At 50.0% G+C, this 11339-nt stretch overlaps 2 protein-coding genes across 2 annotated transcripts in view; one reads left to right on the top strand and one right to left on the bottom strand.

Annotated features, from left to right (window-relative positions):
- Positions 1-2796, top strand: part of LAMB3 (laminin, beta 3) — a 23318-nt gene extending 20522 nt beyond the window's left edge. The window contains 6 exon segments of the mRNA XM_010149481.1: positions 1-6; positions 1007-1148; positions 1232-1308; positions 1310-1397; positions 2076-2229; positions 2660-2796. The exon segment at positions 1-6 is cut by the window's left edge and continues 223 nt beyond it. Of these exon segments, the coding sequence (XP_010147783.1) occupies positions 1-6; positions 1007-1148; positions 1232-1308; positions 1310-1397; positions 2076-2229; positions 2660-2796 (604 nt within the window).
- A 720-nt stretch (positions 2797-3516) lies between these two features.
- Positions 3517-11339, bottom strand: part of CAMK1G (calcium/calmodulin-dependent protein kinase IG) — a 10491-nt gene continuing 2668 nt past the window's right edge. The window contains exons 3-12 of the mRNA XM_010149480.1: positions 11009-11083; positions 10107-10245; positions 9878-10001; positions 9296-9371; positions 8608-8720; positions 7491-7569; positions 6980-7067; positions 5834-6261; positions 5179-5309; positions 3517-4160 (exon numbers count right to left, since the gene is read on the bottom strand). Of these exons, the coding sequence (XP_010147782.1) occupies positions 5216-5309; positions 5834-6261; positions 6980-7067; positions 7491-7569; positions 8608-8720; positions 9296-9371; positions 9878-10001; positions 10107-10245; positions 11009-11083 (1216 nt within the window). The 3' untranslated portion in view covers positions 3517-4160; positions 5179-5215. The remainder of the gene's footprint in view (positions 4161-5178; positions 5310-5833; positions 6262-6979; positions 7068-7490; positions 7570-8607; positions 8721-9295; positions 9372-9877; positions 10002-10106; positions 10246-11008; positions 11084-11339) is intronic.

Below are 11339 nucleotides of genomic sequence, written 5' to 3'. Positions count from 1 at the left end.
AGCCAGGTCGGTTGGGGTTCAAGGGCTTTCGGCAGCTGGAGTGAGCGGTGGGGGGTCTCAGTTGGGTTGAAATCTCACTTCATATTGCACAACGTGAAGTCTTAGCCCAGGATCTTCTATGTCCGTGCAGTGCATAAAAGAACGAGTCTGCAACCTCTGCTGACACCCCCTTGGTGCCCCAGGACAAATAAGAAATCTGGGTGCCAAGAACAGACCTCGTTATAGATATTAGACCAAGAAGACCAAGTAGTCCAAGTAATTAGACCAAGTAATGGAGGCTTTTCTCTGTCCCTTGAATCCCTGTGATGGGAGATGACAGGGCTGCCCTGGTATTACGTGATATTGGTGACCTACATCCTAATTGCACAAGAGAGCATGAGGAGATTAAATGGGCTGTTTGTTTTCTGGGTGAAAGTTGGGAGGATTATCCCATGGTCCCCTAAAAAGTAATTACAGAGTGTCCTTGCAAATTTAGAGCATCTACTTGGTCACATGTTGACTTGCAGCAACAGCCCAGCGAGAAGGTTAGCGGGATAAGCATGTAAACTCCTTGACAGCGTCTGACACCTGCTTAACCTGCGGGGAGCGATGAGAGCAGGGAGCCTGGCTGTCCACGGGGAGCTCTGCCACCCGACTGAACAGTCCCGCTGCGAGCAGAAATGTATTCATTGAAACCGGTTCAGTGGTTATTGCTTTCCCTTCAACACTTTTTCTTGCACTACTTACAAAATAGATGTTTACAAGTAGTTTAAAGGAAGGGTTTTCTCTCCTCATCTCAGTTTGTCTCCTCTGCTTGGGGGTATGAAAAGGAAGTAACTCTTCTCTCAAAAGGAAACCTGATTGTCCAGATGTGGGGGTTTGTGGCTTTTGGAGGAGGGAGAATGCAGCCTTCTCAGTAACAATCCTGTCTTGCTTCTCAAGCTTCCTTATTTAGCGTCTGCAACCTTGAGTTCCAACCCAGACAATTATCTACACTCACTCCTGGCTGTTTCCCACACTTCCCTAGGAACCGGGCGAATGCTGTGGAGAGCAACATGGATGAAGTGGTTGGGAACCTGCGACGAGCAAACACGGTGCTCCTGGAGGCCCAGGGTGCTATCAGGGGCTCTGGCTCTTCCCTCCGGTTCATCCAGGAGCGCGTTGATGAAGTAAGTGATGCGCAGTGGGAAAAAGCATTAGGAGTAGGGTTTGGATGTGGTTTCCTTCCTCATGTGGAACACTCCGCTTTTAGATCGAGGCTGTTCTCGGCCCAGCCGAGAAGAACGTGAAGTCCATCACGGGCCAGCTGGACAGGCTGATGAAGAGGCTGTCACAGTATGGCCCGGACCCGCCTGCGGGCCACCGACACGCAGCAGACGGCCAGGGAGGCGGGCGAGCAGGCTGGGAGCGCGCAGCAGGTACCCGGCTCCGGCACGTCGCGGTCACAGCCGTGCTCAGCTTCCCTGCTGTCAGCAGACAGCAAAGCCAGCTGTGTCCTTGGCATGTTCTTGGATGAGACGAGGAGGCTTTCCTGTTCAGGCCACGGCTTGTGCACTGTCCTGTTGCTTCTTATTAACCTGATGCAGTATCCCATTACTGAATTTTTCCAGCATATTTCTCAATTCTGATGCTTTTTGCTGGAAAGTTACCTCTGCTGCATCTCTGGCTTAGGTGGAGCAGCCCGTGCAGCTGTCAGTCAGCATCTTTGTGAGGGCATCACAAACTGTTATCGTTTGCATAATAACATTGTGGCAGAGCTCTAGTGCAGCATCCATTTAATATTTAAAAGCATAGAATTGCAGACTGGTTTAGGTGGGAAGGGATCCTAAAGCCCACCCAGTCCCACCCCCTGCCATGGGCAGGGATACCTTCCACTAGACCAGGTTGCTCCAGGCCTCATCCAGCCTGGCCTTGGACACTCCCAGGGATGGGGCATCCACCGCTTCTCTGGGCAACCTGTCCCAGTGCTCCCCACCCTCCGCGGGAAGAATTCCTTCCTGATATCTCATCTAAATCTACCCTTCAACACTGGAAAATCCCCTTCCCCTCAGCCTATTTGCTCGATCCTACCTGCACTGCTCATTTGCTTTTTACAGGCTTTCCAACAAGTGAAACAAATGTACGCTGAGCTGAAGGGAAGGATGGAGCAGAGCCCGGCCTTGGGCGAGCAGGGCAGCAGGGTGCGAAGCATAGACCTGGAGGCACAGGCTCTGTTTGAGGAAACTCTGGACATGATGCTCAGGATGGAAAGTAAGGCTCTGTGAACTCAAAAGGGCTTTTGACTCCCTGTGGGGAGGGGGAGAGAAATTACGAGGAAGACAACATACTTTTGGCAGTGAGGTGGTGCAGAGCTGGGCTGCATCTGCTGGTGCTGTGCCAGTAAATTTAGGCTTTGCAAGGGTGCGTGGGTGGCCGTGGAAGGGACGCCCTGCCTGCAATACTGATGTAGCCCCGTTCTCCTCCACACCCTCGCTTCCATTCAAAAGTCACGGCTTTGGAACAATCGTGTTGGGGTTTTGAGGAAAAATGGGGGAATGCAGGAGGAGGAAGAGATGTGTGTTTTTCTTGCCCTACCAGAGCTGTGCAGGGGGAGGTGGAGCTCAGCCCAGCCTGCTGGGGAGGGTAATGGTCATGATACCTTCCTCCTGTCCCATCACCTTTTTCTGCCCTCTCTCCTCAGCTTTAGAGTCAGAAATCCAGGAAAGAAACAAGGCTTTGATGTCCAAATCTGCCAGGCTGTCAGGCCTGGAGGAGTGGGTGGGAAAGATCCGAGAGGCCATCAACAAGCAAGTTGCCTACTACGAGAGCTGCTCCTGAGTGAGCTGCTCCATTGGAATTGCCTTCCTCCTCTGTGGACACTGATTTGTGTATTTATTCCTGCCTTCTGGCTGGAGTTCTCCTGTGCCTCCCATCACTGTTTTTAGCAAGTTGAGCTTCCGCAGCTCTGGAACATAGCCACACTGAGCCAAAGGAGCAAGCCCCTGGAGAGGGCTAGTGCTGGTTGGACTGGCTGAAGCTGCCCGGTGCTTGGAGGAGAAAGGGGGAGAGACATCAGTCTCCCGTTGCAAATAAAAATATCCCCAGAGCTGCTATTTCCAGAGGGGTTTGTAAACCAAGACATTCTTTTTCATGTTTTAGCCAATTCAGGCTGTTTTAGTTGAATTTCACTGTTCAAATTAAAACCCTCATGCAGGGACTTCAAAAACTTTATCTACGCTGCAGTTAATCCTTAAAACTTGCCATGGCTTCATCACTTTCCTCCCAGATCCTTCTTCTGAGAACCAGGTCACAGAAATGGAGAATTTTATCTCCATCATATCTGTACAGCATACCTATTTCTATGCAAACAGGAGAAATGTGGTCTCGGTACTCGAGTCAAATGTCTTGTTTGACTTTCTGCCACAAGCTGCTCATGTGCCGTGCAACGCTTTGCCGGGAAAATGCCGGGGGAGCAGGTCTGCCAGTGCATGGGGGGTGCTTTGGAAGGACTTAGTAGACCGTTTCCACACCAAATTTCTATGAATAACCAACAGGCGCTTTACAAAACAAACCCCAGCTTTATTAAGCAAGTATTTATTGTGCAGTTACAGACTTGGAAGCAGGGAATTTAGACCTTGCTGTGATTATTACCAGACACATGAAGGTCGCTAGCAGGTTGCCTCTCCTCTCGTAGCTGAAGGGAGAACTGCGTAGCCTGGGCAGCTGGTTGATGCTGAACTTCAGAGTGCTGAAGCCTGGGACTATAAATCCAGGGAGTGGGTAGGATGCAGATTGTAAAAACAACAGAGATGCCACTGCGTAAAACTCTGCATGGCTTTGGTTTATAAGACTTATGTTGTGCAGTGCACTTTGTATGCATTGGACAACTAAACAGTGTACAGAAAACAAAAGCTTATAGCATTGAGCGGTGCCGTATGGATAATATACACTGAATATGCTAGCAGTAGCCTCAGGCTTCCCCTTGCTAAAGCACCTTGTCCCAGCATTAATGATCCAGAAACACCCCGAGGTCACTACACTGATGGATTCCTGGGACTAAGGTGCCACTGGTCACCAGTCAGTCGCTGCTCTCCGAGACACTGCTGCCGCCTGCTCCCGGCGGGAACACAGCCTCCTTTCTTGCTTGCACTGTTGATGTCTGGCTTTGAAGTGCAGAAAAGAGTAAAACAGCCCTTCTGTTTCTGCAGGAGAGAGAATTGAAGCTGAGGATTGAACTTTGTTTCACTAGACTGCTACCTTCAAATCCTGCTCTGTGAATAAGCAGTAGCAGGGGGACAGGAACAGCTTAGATCCCTTTGTTTGCCTTCGTTATAAAGGGTTATTCCATGACTGATTATTGGAATGGGCCTTTTTGGAGCCTACAGTAGATCTTACTTGTATTTGTCTCTTCTATTGATCCTTTGCATATGACAGTTCTGTTCATACAACCTCATCAGTGTCATAAAAGCTGGCAAGGACGTAGCTCACTTTATGGAGCTTCTGTGGAGAGCTATGCTGGCATATGCCCACCTTTGAGGAACATTTTTTTATGGATGATCTAATAGCAATACTTCCTGCTGCTCATATACAATGCGGTGCAAAAGATAACAATTCTGCTAGCCTGAGATTAATCCAAGCTGTGGTCAAACAGGATGAAACTTCCATGATTGTATTCTACTCACCTACAAACCCAGCATCTCCATGCTCTGCTCTCTGGTAACAAAGCAACTTCAACTGACCTGCCCAGGCTGAATCTGGGAAAGGGAATGGCCCTTCGGGCTGTGGAGATGTCCTGGCTGTGCTTGGCCATGGACCAGCAGCCCATTGTCAGCCTGTTGTTTGTGGTCACAGCTGAGACCCAGCTGAACAGCCCTAATCCCAGCTGATGAAGCTGTTTGGTCCCGTGTGATTCCTAGTGAGTAGCTTTGAATGATGTAGTGTTTGATATGAAAGGCCTGTGCTTGGCTTCCTTTCACATGGTCCTCGGGCAGCCCTGTCGTAACATAAAAGCTGGATTGAGAGTCACTGGGCTGGCCTTAATGGAAGCTGAAAGATCATTTCTTCCTTAAAAGATGGTTTAGTCAAGACTTTTTCTGTTGCAAATAACCTGTGAGTTAATTTCTTCCGTGTACAACCAGTTTGCTATTGGTGCCTTTCCCTCTTCCATGCCATAATGGGATTAATTAAAAGCAGGAGGTGGTGGGGTTGCAGAGCACTTACCGCTGGCAATGTGAGGAGCAGGGTGGCTGCCTCCTCATCACATGATCAAACAAACTCCAGTTTGCCCAGTGCCACAGTGAGAAGAGTGTTTACTGGTTTTCATCGGAACAAGAACTTCTGATTTGAAATGGCTGGTTGGAAATGGAAGAATTGGAAGGGAAAGAAGAGAAAAGAGAAACAGAAATATTTATGGTCATTCTGCAGGTGAACTGAAATCGTGCTTTCTGTATAAAGAGCAGCAGCTGCTGAAAGCAAAGCCAGGCTGGGTGTGAGGCAACGCTGCAGCCAGGGCAGGGTTCAGCCACGCAGCCCCGGCTGGGTAAGTGCTCCCAGCACCTTTAGCTATGGGCAGTTTTGGTTGCTGGAGAGCAAATGCGCTCCAGCTGATGGAGTGTGGCAGCAGAGCCTTGTGCTTTCCGCTCGGGCTTTGCCACGCAGCCTGGGCACTGTGCCTCACCCGATGCTCGTACAAGCACGGAAGGCACTCGGCTGGGCACTGTGCTCCAGCCAGTCAAAACGTTTGTGTCTGTCCTTATTCCTCCCTCCTTTCTACCTCCACCTGGGGCTGGCAATGCATGTGCCAGGCAACTCCTTCTGGAGATGCTTATTCCCATGCACTTTGTTGGAAGTTATGGCTAACAACTTGGATACCTACTGAGATTTTGCAGATTTTTTAAGGAGCACGGTCTCGGAGCAGAAGGACGCCTTTGTTTTCTCGTGCCCCACGCAGGCTGGGCTGCAGCCACAAGAAGTTCTTGTTGGCGGGCTATAGTTATCTGGCAGGACCAGGCTGCTGCCCACGTGCAGCGGTCCGTTCTCCGAGTGGCTTTGCAGCTTTTCCTCTCTCATTCCTCTGTCATGCTCCAGCTGAGTGGGAAGGTTTGGACAGCCCTGCGTGGGGACCAGAGGGAGTGACGTGTCCTTGTCTTCGTTTGGCGTTGCTGGCCGGCTGGCCACCATGGGTGTGTTGGGTCTGGAGGCCTCCGAGACTTGTATCATGGGGAGGGTGCTGTCAGCTGCTGCGTGACCGTTCATGTGGAGCTTCTTCATGTGGTGCACCACGGCCGCGGCGTTGAAGGCTTGCTGGGGAAGAAGAACACAGAAACCCCACAGTGAGCCCCGGGGGATGCCAGGGTAGGTGGGTGCTGTGGAACGAACGGGCCGTCCCCCCGGGGCGGGCAGCGTTGCACTGGGTAGCGCTGACTGCACGGTGTGTGGGAAGGGGGATGTGCTCGTTCCTGGCACAAACCCAGCGGTTTCCATTGAGTGCTGACTGCGGATGCTTTTGAAGATTACAACCACTTGTGCATGAGGAGATCAGGGGGAACAGCTGTAAATGAACTCGCAGTGTGAAATGGAGCCGAATTGTGAATGTACATATTTAAAATGCTATTGTACACCTTCATTCCTCTCTCCACCTAAATTCCCACAAAAGCTCATGCTCTAAATGAAGTACTGATTTGTCTTCAAGGCTGAAAGGCAGAAAAGCGGGATTGAGCTCACAAAAAGATCTGCTGACGGAGCACCAATTCCACTCCTCTGGTATACAGACAATAATCCTCTCCTCCTCCCCTTCACTGTGTTGGTGAGGGCACCACAGCGCCCTGTTTGCGGTATATCTACCCGTACGCGTTGCAGCAGGTCAAAACGTACTATAAACAGTAACTGCATGCAATTTGGAGGCAGCCTTTGGAGGATCTTGGCGTTCGGGTGCTTCCCTACGCAGCCGAAGCCTCGCTAATGGCAGCAACTGGCGTTTGTTAGCGAAATGGCTCTGGGCTCCCACCAGCAACCGACTTACCCTCCATTTGCTCTTTGCAAAGTTTTTCTGAATCTGAGCGCTGACAGATGGGTATATGTCACGGTGAAGGGCTGTATTTCCATTAATCCTGCAGATGGGGAGAGAAGAAAATGGGCTCGTAGGCAGATGGCATTTGTAAGGCATTCCACATTCTGGAGGCAACTGACTGCTTTGTACGTTCAATCAGCAATAATTAAACCCAAAGGAAAAACAGCAACAAAATGTAACACAAACACACACTTCAAAGCTTGGAAAAGCTCAGGGTGGGATTTCTTCTTTCCCTCTGTTTATGGAGGCAAATACGCACAAATTGCATCTTCAATTATTCATCGTTTTCTTTCTTTGCACACAAAAAAGAAACACCCAGGGCTGCGCGGAGGCAGGCGGTGACGTTAATAGCGGGGGCTGGGAGACACCCCTGTTCTCGGCTACCACCGAGCACGTGGAGCAAATGTGGATGCTGGCAAATCCCCGTGGCCTCCCGTTACTGCTGGGACCCCGGTCTGCTCACCATGGGTGCCGCAGGGCTTGTTCACAGGTAAACCTGGTGTTCGGGTTCTTCTCCAGTAGATGTCGGATGAAATCCTTGGCTGTTTGGGAGGGGAGGAGAGGCAGAGAGAAAAGGTTATTTTCTCCTTGTTCCAACACCTGATCCTAATAGGATATGGCAAACACTAGTGGATAAACATCGCAGAGGCCGGCCCCAGGAAGGAGGTGTTCGTGCCGCTTCATGACTCCATTAAGGGGAGACGTTTGTAGCGAAGGGCTCTGCGTGAGTGTTAACTGGGGATGGACCAGACTTCACGCTTAGAATACGTGAACTTGAGTTGAATTATTCAGCTAAAAAATAACTCTAAAAACCATAAGAAAGCGCAAACTGAGCAGATTTCTAAGTTGCCCTAAACAGCACTTACATCGCTCCCATTTTTTTTTCTTTCTTTGCAAGGAGGATTGCAGGGTCTGTTGCTAAGACCTGACAAACCGCGTGCTAGTTCTGTTTGTGTGTATAAAAGGTGTCCAAAATATGCTGCCAAGATGCTGGCTTCAGTAAACTCTGCAGGTGAGCTCCATAAGCAGGTTAGTCTGGTGGAAGGGGCAGTGGTGGCTGATGCGGCTCACTGTGGTGCTGTAAGGAAACGTGACCTGATGGGAAGAAATCCAAAAGGGAAAGGAAAAAAGAAGGGGAAAAAAACCCCAAAAACCTCCAAACCACTAAGAAAAACAAGGTGAAAAAACCTGGAGTTCCACTGCTTCCCAGGAAAACCTAACCCCACTCTGAGCTCACTAATCATTTGCAAAAATTGGGGTTAGGTTAACAGAGACTTCAGCCGGGGACGCTGCGTTACAGGCAGGATGCAGAGTACCCAGACTGCCGGGGCAGCTTGGCTCTGGCATCATCAGCCCTGCTCCTGCTGTGCTGGGAGCCTCTGCAAGCGGTTCCCCTGTCTGGGGGTTTGCTGCTCTGCGAGCGACTCGGTTCACAGCTCCATCCTTTCCCAACCCCACCGAGGAAGCAAAAGGCATTCAGGGTGCTGGGGGTGCGGGGGGCTCGGCTGGCCCATGGGTCGCAGGGCTCTGGGCTGTAGCTGTGGGAGGGAGCACAGTGCTTCCCAGCACTGGAGCTTTACCTGATTCAGAGATATCATCCCAAAATGGAGACTCAAACTCATAGTAGCCTTCCTTAATTTTTTCAAACAGTTTGGACTCGGTCTCTTCATAGAAAGGGGGATACCCGCAGAGCCTGGAACAGAGCAGAAAGCCAGCTGGCCGTCAGCACCACCAGCCACCCCTGCACAGGCTCCCCCGCAGCCCGGCCAGGCTGGGCACGCGAGGGCAAGAGAAGCGAGTGAGCAGCAGAGGCGGCTGCTCCATCCACCCATCTGTCCCTCCCGTCTAAGTGTGTCGGTAAAGCTGCCGAAAAGAGTTAACAGCTTAACTGCAGCAGTGAAAGGACAAAGCCACAGCTGGTACATAGCTGCATGGTGTGGGAGGAAACGAAACAAAAAGTACAGAGGAAGATGGAATGGTATTTGTAGGCAACTGAAAAAAAAACAAAGCATAGGATGAAGCACATAATAGAGAAAATGTGGTTCTTTTCATCTCCGCTCCAGTATTTGATTACCCGCATCCCTTTCACTTCTATGGTCCAGTGGATCTGTGCAAAGGAAGAATACACTGCTGCTGTGTTTCCCGCAGCAAAATGGGAGGTCCAGTATCGCCTCCGCTTTCAGTGCCGCTCTGCAGAGGTGGAGGAAGCCGCGGAGAAATTGGGAAACTCATGGAAAAATAAGTGGGATGTTGTTTGCTCTTACTCACAGGATGTAGGTGATGACTCCAATGGACCAGCAGTCTACGGCTTTGCTGTATGGCTTCTGGGCGAGGACTTCGGGAGCTGCAGAACAGCAAACCCAAAGGAAAATTCTAAGCAATGGTGAATTATCCAATACTGGGAAAAGAAGTTTCTTGTACACTCGGCTGCTGAGATGCCAGTGCAGAGAATCAGCCAGTAACAGCCCCATTTACCAGTTGGATTGGTGCGTGCTTTTTGTACCTATGTTATGCTTTTGAATAGAAAGAATCACTGGCAATTTCTGCCTGCATCCTGAGGGTTTAACCAGTAAGCTGTGGATCAAGCCAATGCAGTCTGGTGGACATTAAACAAAATCCCATTGTGTTAAAAACATTGCTCTTAAAATTATCCCTTTCTTTGCGTTTTTAAACACACTGGGAATTTGCAGTCTCTACGCTTAGCTATAATCCAGTCTCTATGAGGTCCACGCAGTACATCTGTGTGTAGCATGTTGTTAACATAATTATGCATTTTTTTTCCTTTCTGCTAGGCAATGCACAACCTTTTTTCCAGGCAGTCCACCAGCCCCTTCCTGATCCTTGGCTTACCAACATATCCTGGAGTCCCACAGGCGGTAGACATGATGCCATTCTGCTCCATTTTAGACAAGCCAAAGTCTGTGATCATGATTTTGGAGTTCTCTTCAGGAGTAAGGTAAAGAAGGTTTTCAGGCTGTGAACACAGAGTAGTTAGAGGTTGAAATTTGGGGGAGAAAAAGGGAAAGGAACAATAGAAAGCCATGGGCAGAGCAGGAAAAGCCTGCAGGGCAGGTCTCACCTTCAAGTCACGGTGAACTATTCCATTTTCGTGGAGGTACTTCACTGCTGTCAGGACCTGGTGGATCACTACACTCGCGTCTTTCTCAGTGTAAACTCCCCGTTCCAAAATCCGATCAAATAGCTCTCCCCCCGATACCCTGTGGGTAGTTCAGAAGGAAAAAGACTGAAAGGAAAATGCAATAAGGCTAATCATGCTTTCACATCCAAGGCAAGATAACTCTCTGGTCCTTTTCCAACTCTGGCTACAGCAGAACTGTTCCTTGGGCAGCACTTTTTGTGAGGCTGAGAGGCTGATGGGTGCTCCTGAGTGCAATATCGGGGTGCCAGTAAGCACTGCTGGTAACCCTAGGGAATTTGGGTATGGTCACGATGCAACTCCCTCAGGTCTGAGCTGCGGGTGTCCAGCACCTCGGCAGGACTGCCTCCAGGCTCTGCCACACATTGGATAAAAGTTTTTGTGTGATTGCTTCCTTTTAGCTAAATCTGTAAGTTAGCAGGAGCAGGCGGGTGCTCAGAGCTGATGCCCACAGCGAGCTGCTTTCTCTGCAGCTGACGTGTTGCCCGTTTTCATTTCCAGAAACCCTGCATGGCACAGCTTTAATTAGAAATACTTCTGTCTCTGCCCTGCTAAACTGCGATGAATTAATTTGCATAAATAGATCCTAATCTTGGTTTAGGGACTTGCCACTAAAATGGGCATGGGCCAAGGCAGCATGAGAAGTGTCTGGCTTTGTTCACGTGGCTCTCGCCTCGTTAGTGAGGGGCGTTGGAATGATTCCTCTGCAGGCAACTTCTCCATGGGAGGGACTCCAGTGTAGGTGCTGAAATACGGTGCATCACCATGGTCCTGCCACTCTTCTACCTCTGTGCCCACAAAGAACTGGCTCTGCTGATACTTACAGCTGCATCACCAGGTAGAAGTGAGTTGTGCTCTCATAAATGTCTTCTAAAGTCACAATGTTTTCGTGCTTTATTCTGCAAAGATAAACGCGGGTCAGAAACAAACCTGGCAGGGACATTTCAAGTGGAAAACCCAACAGCCATCTCGCTTTAATCAGCAGTGAAAGTTCACTGGGCTGTTGTGTGGCTGATCTCCCTTGCCCAGTGCAGCAGAGGGTTGTTGTTGCCGCTGCAAACGCCCTTCTGAGCCACAGGCACCAACAGCCAAGGAGTAGACCCCGCGTTTTTAAGCAGCTCCTGTGCCACATCAGGTGTGTCGCTTGGGCTGCCA

The sequence above is a fragment of the Eurypyga helias genome, unplaced genomic scaffold (genome assembly GCF_000690775.1).
Source record: "Eurypyga helias isolate BGI_N326 unplaced genomic scaffold, ASM69077v1 scaffold30133, whole genome shotgun sequence".
In the NCBI taxonomy this organism is placed as follows: domain Eukaryota; kingdom Metazoa; phylum Chordata; class Aves; order Eurypygiformes; family Eurypygidae; genus Eurypyga; species Eurypyga helias.
The sequence above is the reverse complement of the archived record's forward strand: the minus strand, read 5'-3'. Positions and strand labels throughout refer to the sequence as shown.